Source organism: Manis pentadactyla, chromosome 11 (genome assembly GCF_030020395.1).
Source record: "Manis pentadactyla isolate mManPen7 chromosome 11, mManPen7.hap1, whole genome shotgun sequence".
Taxonomy (NCBI): domain Eukaryota; kingdom Metazoa; phylum Chordata; class Mammalia; order Pholidota; family Manidae; genus Manis; species Manis pentadactyla.
Genome location: NC_080029.1, coordinates 90,505,995 through 90,521,567, shown reverse-complemented (window position 1 = coordinate 90,521,567; position 15,573 = coordinate 90,505,995). Strand labels below are relative to the sequence as shown.

The 15,573-nt window shown below is 35.3% G+C and overlaps 1 protein-coding gene across 2 annotated transcripts in view; it reads left to right on the top strand.

Annotated features, from left to right (window-relative positions):
• INO80 (INO80 complex ATPase subunit) overlaps nt 1–15,573 on the top strand; it is a 136,974-nt gene that overhangs the window by 18,603 nt on the left and 102,798 nt on the right. For both annotated transcript variants that reach the window (XM_057488702.1, XM_036923814.2), the window contains exons 2-7: nt 6,792–6,977; nt 7,233–7,402; nt 7,502–7,569; nt 9,305–9,547; nt 11,486–11,606; nt 12,723–12,937. In XM_057488702.1, the coding sequence (XP_057344685.1) occupies nt 6,835–6,977; nt 7,233–7,402; nt 7,502–7,569; nt 9,305–9,547; nt 11,486–11,606; nt 12,723–12,937 (960 nt within the window). In that variant the 5' untranslated portion in view covers nt 6,792–6,834. The remainder of the gene's footprint in view (nt 1–6,791; nt 6,978–7,232; nt 7,403–7,501; nt 7,570–9,304; nt 9,548–11,485; nt 11,607–12,722; nt 12,938–15,573) is intronic.

Here is a 15,573-nt window from a genome sequence, read left to right as displayed (position 1 = left end):
TGTATTATAAGGGACATTTAATCTAGTTTTCTTGTGAAGTCTTTCCTTGGTTTTGTAATTTATAATGCCTGCCTCATAGAGTGAGATGACAAGTGTTCTTTTTATATTTGGGAGAGTTTGTGAAGGATTAATATTAATTCTACTTTGAATGTGTGATGAGTTTCACCAGTGGAGCCATTTGGCTGGGATTTTCTTTGTAGGATGTTGGAAGCATTTAATTTTATATGATCACATTCATCAGATTTTCATTTTCTATTCTTTTGGTCATAACATACATAGAGGATCTTCCGTATCCTAAACTGCTGTTTCCTCATCAAAGATACAGGTATCTGTAAATAATGTGTCAGTAGGAGTTACAAATTTCTTATATAACATTTAACATGATCTAGCATCCATAAGTAATCATTCGTTCTTGAACTCCTAGGGCACTTTGGCTGTACATCTCTTTAGTGACTTCCCATGTTTGCTTTTTATTGTAGTTACTCATGTTCAAGTCTTAACCTCTATTAAACTGAATTCTCTGAAGGAAATACCTTTTTCTACACTGAAATGTTACTCTAGTGTTTGTGTAAAAATAACATCTTACTTCTTTTTGGTCTTTTTATTCATTTATAAAGTACTGTGGAGTTCATTTATTTGGCTGGATCTGATCCTGCTATTTGTTCCATAACCCTGAAAATTATCAGTGTAACCTGTGGATCCAATTCAGTAGATTACACTCAGTCATAATTGGTTTGGGCTACAGAATGACTGAGTTACATGGGAGCAGAAGTGGGAAATTCAGTTATTTTGTTCCCTTAATGGTTGGCCTTTTGTATAAGCCACAGCCTATATCCTGCTACAGACTGTCTTTACTCCTTTAAATGTTTTAAAGCTATGTAGTTCTGGTAAGAGCTGTATCTTTATTCAACCTTCTGTACTGGTCTTGTTAAATTTAGGAATAATTCCTAAAGGCAGATATGATTGAACTCCTTTTAGATTATCTGACTAAATCAGGGATTCCCAGTCTGATCTTCTCAGAGATATTTTGATAGGTATTTTGCCAAACAATGGTCGAATAAGTTTGGGATTCCTCTTGGAGAAAGACTAAGAGCACATAGCATATTGAAGATTTAAAAATCTTAAGTCTTATTTTAATGCCTTAATATTTTTTTATATTAACGGACATTTGTTAGTATCTTGAACTGGTATTCAGAGAAGCAAACTTTTGGAAATGCTCCTCTAAATGGTTGGTCTGAAACCAATTTTGGGCAGAAATCGGCAGTGAAAATAAAGTATACAGTCTAAATGTGTACATCTTAGGGCAAATACTTATTGGCCACCATTATAATTGCAGTATTTTATGAGGTGGTCTATATGTATCATACTCATAGCTGTTGGAAAATAAGAATCAGATCCTCCCTGTCCCCCTTAAAATTTTTTTTAAACCATATCCCCTTAGACCAGACTACCATTTTAACAATGCCTCTTATCTCATTTCCATACAGAGATAGGGTGGCTTTCTCTCCAAGTAGGTGTCATTGTTAGGCTTTTCATTTGGAGGAAGATAAAAATCCTATCCTTTGTTAGAATTAGCAATTGGTGCATGTGTCCTTCAGGTTCTTCTCTAGAATTAATACTTTGATCTCTTACCTCCCAATATTTATCTAAAGCTTGTCTGAGAGACAATTTTTATGGAAGGTTGCTTGAAAAATAATCACTTCATGCTTTCTCCTGTCCTTGTTCAGCAAGGGTGGATTATGAATGATTGGACCTATTCTCCCTAAGTTTCTGTTACCTGACTTTTGTATCTTTTGATTTATTTAAACTTGTTCCCAAGTCATGTGTCCAGGATGGGAGTCAGCCGTATGGTCATTGACTACAGATGGTCTTTATATAGAATGTAACATTAAAACTAGAATTTTGTAGCCTTGACATTTAAGACTACATCAAAAGCAAATTAATGTGATCATTTATAAATATCAGAAGCAAAAAGATGAGTTAGGGACTCTGCTCAAATAGTTTATAGTTTAGTGAGGAGATAAAGTATGCATGTGTATAAGATCATGTTAGTCCATGGTTTCTGTGAATAACCATTTAGAAGTTCAGAGAAGAGAATAGTTTTAGTGAGGAATAATCTAAAAGTATTTCCTGGGACAGTATATTTCATTTTGTCTTTGAAGGATTTTATTTCAACTTGGAAATACTTTTTCCTACAGGACGTTTTTCATAGGACAGAGGCAAGGCAGTACCCGTAACAGTATAGTATAACTAGAGAGTGCAAAGCAGTCAGTCCAGGATTACACATGGACAGGGCTAGGGAGGTCTGATCTAAGTGAGTATGATTTGGAAGCAAACACATTACCATGGATATCAAGCTGTAGTTAGGGGAGCTGAAGTGTATGATGAGAGTCCAATTGCAGGATAACCAGGTTAAAGAGCCAGAGTTAAAGATATAGACCAGGCCAATCAATAGTGAAGTGCTCTGACAACATATATGTAATAGTTCTAACATCCTTTGAAATGGCAATATGAGCTTGTGGTCAGATGAATTTTAAAAATTTATATTTTAAAAACTTGAATTGGGTGTGGGTCTGACAGGGAGTTAAAAGACATTTTCAGGGTATTCTTAATTTGGATTGTAGGATAGTAAAAGACTAAATTGGAAAGGTGTCTTGAAGCCAGGTGATAAAGGTCTTTGAATTTCAGGCTGAGGAATTTAGGCTTTATCAAGTTGAGGGGTAACAACATAATCAGAGTGATGCTTTGGGAATACGAATCTGGCAGTAGCTACAAGGATGAATAAGAGTGAGAAAAACCTGGACGTGGAAAGCCAATTAAGGAAACAAAATTTATTCTAGGTTAAGATGATAAGAAAAAGAACATACATGAGAACGTTAGTAATAGGACAGAAAGGACAGATTCTAGATATTGTCCCCTAAAATCATCATCTAGATGTTGAGACTGGCTATGAAGAAAGTAGAGGGGAATGTAAAAAATGATTCACAGACTTTGAGTCTGAATAACTGTTGTGTATATAGGAAAGACAGATAAACTAGCTAGTATAGCAGCAGATGAGAAGTTACGAGTTTGTGGGGCCTAGTGGTGTATCAAGGGTGGAATATCCGAAAAGCATGTAGAATGTGGATTGTAGACTTTGTAAAGTGGAGGCCAGAAATTCAGCCATATTGCAGTGTTAAATTGAAGTCCTGGTAGTGGATGATATTTTCTAAGGGGTAAGTAAGGATGGATGACAGAACTTTGGTGGACTTCACATTTAGAACAAAGAAATTTCAGTCAAGAAGGTAAAGAGGAAATAGTTTGAGAAGTTGTCAGAGTTATCGAGAGTATCCAGAAGCAAGAGTTGGTCAGCAATATTAATATTGTGGTCTGTTTATCCACTCTGATTAACAGTGATTTATTAGAGAGTGTAGTTCTCTTCAGCCTTTCAGACACCACTCTGCCTTTTTATTAAAAAATATTTTAATATCCCCTTTTCTTTCCTGAAATGAAATTTATAGGTAATATTTTATATATTTATGTATATATAAAAATGTAAAAAGCAATATGATAGACCTAATTGTAATATATTGGGAAAACATCTTTAAAATGACTTATAATAATATAATATGCACTTTAAAGTGTGAATGGGTATGACCCGAGGTAGATAATGAAGTGGTCATACCTTTGCACCAGAATGCAGAATCTCCTTGACTGAAGAGTTACAAATGTACAGATAAAGGCTACTTGTATTTGTGACTCAAATACCACAAAGCATAAGGGAAAAACAGCTAAGGAGCAGTAAAAAAGAATGAAATGATTTGCTCCTTCCCAAGCCCTCCGACATGAGGGGGAATGAGTTCAGAATTTTGAGGAATAGGGAAAATGTTTGAAATAGCCCTTGTAGAGAATGAGAAACAATTGATAAGAGATGGGTTAAAAGTTGTTGAGAAACGTCATGTGTTGTGTTGAAGATGGATAACAGCTGGTAGGTCAGGTTAGCATGGCCCTGCAATTTTCTTGTAGAGAATGAGAGAAAGACAAGTGCAGGTGATGAAAGTGTAGGTGTATTTGAGTAGTAGCTTTTTACAGACTAGCCAAGGCATCAGTGTTGAATAGAGAGGCCATCAGTCTTAAAGGTGATTACAGAAGTAATTGAGGATGGATGGTTGGCACAACAGTATAAATGTACTTAATGCCACTGAACTGTACACTTAAAGGTGAATAAAAATAGTAAATTTTATGTTATGTATATTTTACCTCAATAAAACAAATTTAATTAAATACTTCAAAAATACTCCTTGACTTTCAAGATACCATCGTAAGACTTCTTGCAGAGACATGCCAGGAACTTCGTGCTTGTAGCACCTCCTCCTTTTAGCCTTAAGGGAGTGCATCATGGTTGTCATTTCAGCTGATATGCTACAAAGATGATTCTGGGAGAATCAGACTAATCATGTAGTATTACTGTGTAGTCATACCTTCATACTTCCTCAATTAGGACCATTTTCATTTTTTTCATTATCAGCCAAAATAAATAGAGCATGAAATCAATTATTTGAAATAAAACTTTAGAAGGGAGCCAACAACAATTTTTTACACTCTATTTTATATGTGTGTGTGTGTGTGTGTATAATTCAGTGATTTTTTTTAAAGCAAATTTAGAGAATTGTGCAACCACCACCACAATGTGGGTTTAGAGCATTTCCAGCACCCCTAAAAATCTCTTGTATCTGTTGATAATCAATCCCTCTTTGCACCCCCAGTATATCACTAATTTACTATTTGTCTCTATAGATTTCCTTTTCTAGATATTTTCTATAAATGGACATGCATATGTCTTTTGTGTCTGGCTTCTTTTACTTAGCATAATGTTTTTGAGGTCCATTCATGTTGCTGCATGTGTCAATTGTTCATTTCTTTTTATTGCTGGATAGTATTCCATTGTATGGAATACATTTTGTTTACGCATTCACCAGTTGATCGACATTTGGATGGTTTTACTTTTTGGTTGTTGTTATGAACAGCACTGCTGTCACATAAAGAGCTTTCGGTGGACATGTGGCATTTTTTCTGAGTAGACTAGGAGTGGGAAGTGCTAGGCCATATGGTTACTTTATATTCAGATTTTTGAATAACTGCCAGACTGTTTTCTATAGTGGCTATAATATTTTACATTTTCACCAGCAATGTTAAGGATTTCACTTTCTCCACATCTTCCCCAGCAATTGTTATTATGCATTATCACAGCCATTCTAGTGGGTGTTAAGTGGTATCTTGCTGTAGTTCTATTTGCATTTTTGGTGTTGAGCATCTTCATGTGTCTATTAGCCATTTATTTGTGTATCTTCTTTGTTGAAATGTCTGTTCAAAGTCTTTTGCCCATTTTTTAAATCACTTGTCTTCTTACTGAGTTGTAAGAGTTCTTTATGTATTGTGAATACAAGTCCGTTATCAGATAGGTGACTTGCAGATATTTTCTCCTAGTCTGTGACTTGTCTTCATTTTTTTAGTGGTATCTTTTGAAGTGCAGAACTTTAAATTTTGACAGTCTAGTCTGATTTATCAGACTTTTAAATAGATTTTGCTTTTGATATCAAATCTGAAGACCTTTTGCTTAACCAAGGTCATGAAGATTTTCTCTTATGTTGAGTCCCATAGAAGTTTAACAGTTTGGGGTTTTACGCTGAGGTCTTTGACCTATTTTTAGTTAAATTTTTGTGCAGGGTGAGAGATAAGGGTTTAAATTTATCTTTTTGTATGTGGATATCCAATTTGTCAGCACAGTTTGTTGAAAAGACCGTTCTTTCCTCCATTGAAGGTTCCTTGACACATTTGTTGAAAACTGACTATAAATGTAAGGGTTTATTTCTGGATCCTCAGGTCTGTTCTGTTAGTCTGTGGTCATTCTTACACCAGTACCACACTGTCCTGATAGTAATAGCTTTATAATGTTTTAAAATCAGTAGCTTTATAATGTTTTAAAAGTCAGGGTGTGTAAGTCATTCAACTCTGTTCTTTTACGAAATCATTTTGGCTACTCTGTTTCTTTGTGTTTCCATGTAGATTTAAGAATCAGCTTGTCAGCTTCTGAAAAAAATCAACAGTTTGCTGGGATTTTGATAGGGATTGTGTTGAATCTATATTGGGGAAGAATTTTTTAACATTCCCCTGAATAGAAAGATTTTATTAGGAAACTTTAAAAAACTACAATAAAAAGAGGACAACTCAAGATAAAGATGTTATGGGTGTCTTTTAAAGCTTATACCTTATTTTGTTAGATAATATGAGTTTTTAAAAAAATTACCACTTATTGAGTACTCACTGTATGTTAGATTGTGGGCTAATTGCTGTGTTTTCTCATTATTTAATCCTGACTTAATTCCTTAACTTTTTAAAGATAAGGTATAAGGCAGAAGATGTTACATAAAAGATGGAAAATTGTTATACTAATGTTTTTCTAGTAAAGACATTCTGATTTTAATGTCTTTAACAACATGAGGTAGCAAAGAGAATGCTTAGGTTATACCTATATTTCTCACCCTCATTTTTATTCTTTTTGCCCCAATTTTCTAAATAATTTCTAAATTTATACTTTATGGCATGTTTACAAGGGGTTGTAAAATACTCTGCCAATGTATCTGTTCCCTTGTTACTGGAATACCTCACACATAGGTACAAATGTAAATACAAAATGAAAAAGAGAGGAGCTGTTTGAAGGTGATGCTGAGAACAAGTGCTCCTCTGTGAGGTATACAACAGTGAGCTTGTGGAAAGTATGTCATCTTTGACTATTTATCTCCATTTTGCAGCTGTGCAGTCAGAGACCCTTGTGCATGACGACAGATTTGTTCTATGGCCTCAGAGTTGGGTGCCGGGGACGATGGCGGCTGCACTGAGCTGGCAAAGCCCCTCTATCTTCAGTACCTGGAGAGGGCCCTCCGGTTGGACCACTTCCTGCGACAAACGTCAGCTGTCTTCAACAGGAATATTTCTAGGTATGCTGTTCTGTCTTCCCAATATAATGTCTAACCACATTTCTGATTCTCATTATCCCTGTAGATTTTAGAGTTAAAAGTATTTTACGGTTTTTGGTACGTCTGATTTTTTTTTTCTTCTTTCAAAACTTTCAAATATAACACACTCAGCTTACTCAAAGGATCGATTTCTGTGTAGTTCAGTCTACTAACCATAAATTGTAATGTTTTGCTGGGTCAGCTGTGATTGTAGATTCACCATTCTTCAATTTATAGTGATGAAAGTGAAGATGGACTGGATGACAGTAATCCTTTATTGCCCCAGTCTGGGGATCCCTTAATACAAGTTAAACAAGAAACTCCAAATTCATTGCTTGGTGAAACTTCCGGAGCAAGTAATTCTGGAATGTTGAACACATACTCGCTAAATGGAATCCTACAGTCAGGTCAGTGATGTTGGAGATCCCTTTTCGGACTGTCAGTTCTCTTAGAGCAGTTGTCCTTTCATTTTTTTTTTTTTTTTAATTCTTTGTTTCTTTGCACAGAATCAAAGTGTGACAAAGGGAATTTATACAACTTCTCTAAGTTGAAGAAAAGCAGAAGGTGGTTGAAGGTAAGGCAGAATGTTTACAGTTCAAATAGCCTACTAAATTTACAAAATAGGGAAGTTACTGACTCATCCTGGCACATTGGTGTATATTTCTAGACCTGAATCTTTTATTCGAGGTATGGTTTTTAGAAGAGATTATAGACGAGAATCTAGAGGACCCAATGGAGCATTTTAAATGTAAAGCACTGTGCAGAGTGAGGGAGTATAAAAATGTATCAGATAAGGTCCTTGTTCTCACTGGCTCACATTGTACTGAGGATTATTATGCTTTTCATCAGTTACTGATTCGTTCATTCATTCAATAAATGTTATTGCATCTTATATGCTAGGTATTGACTGCATCCTATATGCTAGATATTGTACATAGACAGGATTCCTATTCTGTGTAGCTGACATTCTAATGGAGGGAGGTAGTGATTAAGCCTGTAAACAAACACACACACCATAAATAAATACGGTTTCTTTAAAGAGATAGCATTTCAACTGATTTCTGAATGACCAGAGAAGACCATGTGAAGGTTCAGGATAAAGTTCTGAAAAGGAAGTAACTCAGTATATTGTGGGGAGAAAGAAGGCTGGTATGGCTGTAGCTTAGTGAATAAGGGCATGGTAGAAGATGAGGTTAGATAGCCTGATCACATAGGGCCTGTACACCATGTTAAGGAGTTTGTATTTTATTCTAGTTACAGTGGTAAGTCACAGAAGCCTTTATAAGTAAGGGAGTGGTATAATCTCATTTACGTTCTTACAGCATTACTGTCATTGGCCAAACTGAGTTAAGGATAACATTTCTTCTATTGAAACTAATTATTTCTCTATTTCATACTTACCTTTTGAAGAGCTCAAAGTGATTTCATTATAATCAGTAGGCCCTTTAAAAGGCTCATGTGTAAAAGGCCTGATTTGCTTAATGTCAAAGGCTTTAAGCTATTGGGAATGCAGAAATCTTTATGTTTATCCATCACATTTTTAAAGAACTGAGATATAATACACATGCCAGAAAATATACCCTTATAAAGTGTACACTGTAGTAATTTTTAATATGTTCATGAAGTTTCATGTTGCCATCCTGTCTAATACCAGAACATTTTCATCACTCCAAAAAGAAATTGTAGTCATTAGCAGTCACTGCCCATTCCCTGCTTTACCTAGCCACTAGTCTATTTTCTCTCCATATGGATTTGCCTATTCTGGACATTTCATATAAAAGGAATCATATAATATGTGGCTTCTTTCACTTAGCATAAAGTTTTTCAAAGTTGATTCATGTTGTAGCACATAACAATACTTCATTCCTTTTTTATGGCTGAGTAATACTTAATTGTCTGGATCGTTTTTGTATTACATTTTTTTTCCATTCATCCATTAATAGATTTTTGAGTTGTTTCTCCTTTCTTAGCCATCACAACTTTCTTTCTATATTCCTTTATACCCTGTAGGTAGTTTTTTTTTGTCTTGGTATTTGACATTTAGTTAAAATATCTTCTGTATATAGCATGTAAGTATGTGGTGAAATCTAGCCTTGTTGGTATTTATAGCCTTTCCCATGTTTTAGTTAATTCATGCCCATTAGGTTTAATTGGTATCCTTTTGGTTTTCAGTTGAATTGGTAAAGAATAGTATAAAGGAAACTGGAAAGACTGTCCTCCAGCTGTTTTTGTCATTGTTTACGATTGCATTATGAAAGGAATTGCTTCATAGCAGAGGTTCCATTTGCATTTCCTCCCTCTTTTTTCAGAGCATTCTGCTAAGTGATGAGTCCAGTGAGGCAGATTCTCAGAGTGAAGACAATGAAGAAGAAGAAGGAGAAGAAGAAGAAGAAGAAGACGACGAAGAAGTAGAAGCAGAAGAAGAAGAAGAAGGAGGAGGAGGAGGAGGAGGAGGAGAAGAACTCAATCTCAGCAGAGAAGAACTTCATAACATGTTGCGGCTACACAAATATAAGAAACTTCACCAGAATAAGTATAGTAAAGACAAAGAGGTAAGAGTTTAAAGAGAAATCTCAGAACTTCACACTGGGTATTTACCTTCTGGTTTATATTCATTGAAGATATATCATTTTAATTTTATATTTAGATGGTTATAGTGGTTGTTTTAATAATAGCTTTATTGAACTACATTTCACATACCAAAAAAGTTCAGCCTTTTAAAGTGGATGGTCAGTGTTTTTAGTATATTCATGGAGTTGTATAACTGTCATCACTATCTAATTCCAGAACACTTTCTCATCCCAAAAAGAATTCCCATTCCCCTTAGCTGTTGCCCTCATTCCCTCCATTCCCCTCAGCCTCATGCAGCTAGCCACTAGACCACCATTTGTCTCTTTAAATGTGCCTGTGTTAGATAGTTCACACAAATGGAACAACATGTTGTCTTCTGTGTCTGGCTTCTCTCACTTAGTATGTTTTCATTCATGACAGCATGTATCAATACTGTTCCTTTTTATTGCCAAATGATAGTCCATTGTGTAGATATACTGCATTTTATTTATCCATGCATAAGTTGATGAACTAGATGGATTGTTTCTACTTTTTTTTTTTTTTTTATGAATAATGCTGCCATGAAGATGTGTGTACGTGTGTACAAGTTTTTGGTGCAGAGTAAAGTTTTCATTTCTCTTGGGTATATACCTAGAATAGGAATCGTTGGGTCATTTGGTAGCACCATGCTTACCCTTTTGAGAAACTGCCAGGTTGTTTTCTAGAATAGCTGTACCATTCTAAATCCCGTTGGTTGCTTTTCAGTACAGTTGCCCCTTCAAGTGTTCCTATATTGGGAAAACACCCTTTCTCCACATACTAACATTAGATTAATGATAGTTTTAAGTGGCTATTTGAATGCTGTTACCAAAGACTTCTATTTATGGTACTTTGTACATAATGAGCAATAGCATATTTGAAGACCTAAAACCTCAGCAATTAAAGTCCAAAGTTAGTTCAGAAAGCTTTGAATACTATGCTAAAGGATATAAACCTGCAGAAGTGATGAATAGTAAGATATCTGACTGTTGTAATGTAGGCAAAGCGTTCTTTTAAGTACAGTGCTAAGGCTCTTGGTGCTCTAAATATTTAGTGTTTTGTTAATTGAAGTAAAATATACCCAAGAGAATATCCACAGATTTTAAGTATACAGCTCAATGAGTGCTCATTTAATTCTGACCTTACCCAGAGGATCTTGTATAGTTCTCCATGTCACTCTTCTATCCTAGTTTCAGTTTTTGGACAACTCACCTGGCTATAATCTAGGAAAAAGATTCAACAGGGACTGTCTAATTTTAATTTATATTCATATTTATCCATTAGTAATAAGTGAGACAAATTAATGTGAGTTTTGTGGGTCAATTTAAATGAAGTATTTGAAAGGATTAACTATTCCATGGACAGAAAAAAGTTAATCATTCATGTAGAATCTGGCAACATAGGCACTATCCATAATATTGTCAGACTCTTTCAATGGGAGATGAGAGAAAAGACTTGGATTGGAGAATTGGGATGGCTGGTGACTATTTGAATCAAATGTAAGACCAAAAGCCAGAATAGCAGGCAGCAGAAACTTAGTAAATCTGAGGACTTACTGGTAATAGAAATATGGCTTATTTCTTATTAATTCCAAGAGGAGACTTCTCTGCAATGAACTGCATCTCTCAAATATATATCAGGGCTAAATACACATGTTCCTTTCTTAAGTTTTTTCCAGCAACTTGTTATGTGCATAGCCTATGAACCTATTTTGTTTTGAAGTTAAAGAAATAATTCATTTTGATGTACTAAATCATTATTGGTCTGTTTGTGGGAAGAGTACTGTATTTAGGAACTATGGTTTTTTTCTGGCTCAGCTTTCTGTAGTAAAGATGATTTGAAGGCAGTGCTATAGAACACAGAGACAGACCCTTCTAAGCATGACTGTCTGCCTGCTTCAGTTGCAGCAATACCAGTACTACAGTGCAGGCCTGCTCTCTACATATGACCCTTTCTATGAGCAACAGCGGCACCTACTTGGACCCAAAAAAAAGAAATTCAAGGAGGAAAAAAAACTTAAAGGTGAGCATGTTGAGCTGCCTTCCACATTTACTCATTCTTAGTTTCCAGATTGTATGTGGCCTGCTGGTACATTTGGACTTTAAACATAATCCCTCTAATAGAAATCTGCTTTATCTGAAAAATCCCAGTCTCCCTATCTAATTTATAGTAATTATTAACTTTATTTTGTATTGGTTTATGATCATTTTTAGAATTACAAAAACATAACAAATTCCTAGCCAAATGTTTAAGCCAATTAGTTTATTCCTTTTTTTTCTACACTCTCTGCAAATGTTGAAAATATTCTGGGAGATGAAGAAGTTGGTTATGCACAGGGAAGTATGAAGAATAACCTGAAGTGTTTGGAATAAGTTATAATTGTTGGTATATGTGGTAATTTAAAATAGATCACCTCCTGATGGTCTTGTGTAATGTTTGTTTGCATGTTTGCCAGGAAATGTTCTTTCCTCTCTTACTGAGCTCTAAGCAGCTGAAAATCAGGAAGGAAATAGGAAGGGAAAGTTTTAAATTATCTGTACAAGGCAGATTTTATTACCCTGAAGGAATGAACTTTATTTGGAAAGACTCCTTTCAGCCTTCTTCCTTTCTTTTTCCTACATCCTCTTTGTTTATCTCTGTATTTTCTCTTTTCTCCATACCCTCCCCCTCAAAGGGTTTTTGTTCCTTGTACAGTTTTTCTCTTTACAGGTCTCATTGTCATATCAGTTAATGCATTTTTTCTTTCTCTTTTACTTCTCTTTGTTCTCCTTACATTGCCACCAATTAGAAATGTTTTTTTCCTTTTGATAATTACTTGAGCCAGTGATAATTCATAAGCCTTCTTTCCAATTGTTGAGTTCAAAAGAAATTCAGTTCATAGGTTTTAATCTGTATTTCTCTCTAATGTAAACAGAGAGTATCCAGTGTTTCCCCACACACACCCAGTGTTCTTTTCCAAAGTAGTAAGATCTTCCTCTTGGAATATTCATGGGCCTGAATAGATAAAGGGATAAACATTGCCAGCCCCAGGTGGAATGAGGACAGAACCTTAAGTTTTCTTAAAGTGATGAGGTGGCTTTGTTACTGTCTTTTGGAAGGGAAGAAATGCAACTTTCTGAGAGTCTGTGCCCTTTGCAGCCAAGTTGAAAAAGGTAAAGAAAAAACGGCGAAGGGATGAAGAACTTTCCTCTGAAGAATCTCCTCATTGTCACCACCACCAGACCAAAGTCTTTGCCAAGTTCTCTCATGATGCACCCCCTCCTGGCACCAAGAAGAAGCACTTATCCATAGAGCAACTTAATGCTCGTCGTAGGAAAGTATGGCTCAGCATCGTGAAAAAGGAACTACCAAAGGTAAGTGAGTGCCTTCAGTAAACAACGAGGAGGGAATATTTTCTCCTGCTTACTACAGAGGACTTGCGAGAGCAAGATATCTTCACAGAGTTCAGAAGGGAAATTAATCTATTGGAATTAAGAGAATGCTGAATAGTTCTCTCTTCAGTTAACTGATTTTCTAGAATTTGATCAAAATTCACAAGACAGTTAGCTGTTATGTGGTGCTCTTTGGCCAAAATAAAAATGGAGGGAAACCTCTTTGAGGAAGGAACACAGTTTTCTTACACATAGCAGTAGAAATTTCACGGCAAAAACTGATAGAGAAAATTAAAATAAAATGGTGGAGATACCTTTCTTAAGAGAATTTTTAAACATTTGGATGTTAGTGAATAATTACAGGCATTAGAAGAAAATGTGAATGATTAAAAAGAAACAATGTATAAGCATTATTTTGGCTCTTTTAATTCGGTTTTGATAACTTAAAAGTTACAGGAATAGTGCATGGAATGTCCATGTACCTTTTACTCAGATTCACCAGTTGCTTGCATTTTACCTTGCTAAGCTACATTATAAATTGAGTGTCGTCCTAATAAGAATATAATTTAGAAAAGTTGATACTATAGAAAAATTGATACTAAATTCAGTATGAAAAAAGTCAGTATGCAAGAATGCTAGGGGAACACTGAAAAAGCCCCACCAAACATTAAAACATACAGTAAAACCTCTATAGTTAAAAGTGTGCTGCTCGCTCATGAATTGGCAAATAGACCAGTGGATAGAGTAGACTGGTGGACTTTTTAATAAGTGGTGCTGGGACAGCTAGGTAGCCATTTTGAAAAAGGTAAAATTAGATCTGTATCTCACATCTGTGCCAAATGGTTTAGGGATCTCAATGTAAAAAATAAACCTTACAAATACTAGAGGAAAATGACTGCATTCCTATTTAACCTTTGTGTAGGAAAAGAGTTTCTGACTATGGCTCAATATCCAGATGCAATAAAAGAAAACAGTAATATATTTGACTACATAAAAAAATAAATTTTTGCATGACAACTGACAAACATGCTGTATACCACAGTCAAAAGGCCATTCCTTTAGAACTCTTAAATACTGAGAGACAAAGGACCATAGATTCAGTAGACAAATGGGAAAATGATATGAACAGATCATTCACGAAGATTTAAAAATGGCCCTCAAACATTAGAAAGATTCTAAGTCTCAACACCTAGACACTATTTGTCACCTATAAGAATCGCAAAAATTAAATATGACAACACATTCTGTTAAGGTGGCTGTGGGGATATGGGCCTGTCATACATTGCTGGTGGGAAGCTCTTCTGGAGGGAAAGTTGGCAATACACGGTAATCTACATGCAGTTACCTTTCAAAGTATCACTTGTATTTTATGAATCTACCCTAAAGCTAAACCTCCAATAATACAAAAATATCAACAAGATTATTCACTGCAGCATTATTTGTAATTACAAAATAATGGGAACAACCTAAATATCCATATTGGGACTTGAATTAAAACTATGGTAGATCTACACACTGTATTGTTATGCTGCCATTAGAGAGTGAGGAAGATCTCTCAGGATCTTCCCAAAAAGCTGTACATAATTGCCATGATTGATACTGTAAAAAGTGTTTCTCAGAGGAATGGGTTAGCAATTTTGAAACTTTATGTGTATACTAGGGTTGAACAAATAAGTAAATAACTACACTGTAGATGATAGCCATTTCTTACTGTTGGACAAGAAGTTATAAGGAAAAGGGGACAGCTAAAATGAAGCCTGTGAAGTTTGATGGAATTAGACATATCACTATAAATTCATGGTTTTTATACACACACACACACACACACAGATGGATACAGAAATATAGTTGGGTGTGTATAGATGGATTAGTGTGTATGTATGTGTATTTTTTTCTAGCTCTGTTCTCTGAGAGGGCCTAGAAGCAGTGGCACCCCAGTAACAATGAGAATACCTAGTGTCCTGATCTTGAATTCTGAATACTTTTTATTCTCTAATAAAAGGGACCAGGGCTCCTTGGAGAAGTAGTTTATTCCAGAACTCAGCTGGGAAGATACAAGATGAGCCTTAAAAATCTTGTACTAGAAAATAAGGAAGTGCTTGAAAGAAGATTGGGAGTGTTGTGTGTGTGGGGTGCTTACCAAAGGAACATAGGAGCCAACCTAAAGGAGCTCCTCATGACAGAAGTTAGAATAATTTGAATAACAACATATAATACTGGATTTTAACCCAGAGAATAAAAGCATTTATAAATCAATACTGTTATAAGTAATTAATTAAATAGGTGAGGTAGAAGGAACAACTCTTCCTTACATAATTCTAATATAATAAGTGTAGGAATAAAGAAGGAAATAGAGAATCCTCATTACTCAAACACAGTAATTGTTGCAGACTGGCTCTGTTGGTGAATGCTAAAATTAGAAGGCAAAAGTTAGAGGAGAACAGAATTTTTATAGACTCGATCTATGCCAGTGTACATATTAGCACAAAGGGAAAGATAGTAACTATCGTAGTGAAAACTGGCAGAAGGCACCTTAACCAAATTGTCAAAGTAAGCATCACTGATAATATAAATTCTGACATCATGAACTTGATGTGAAGAAAGTAAGGAGAAAGGCA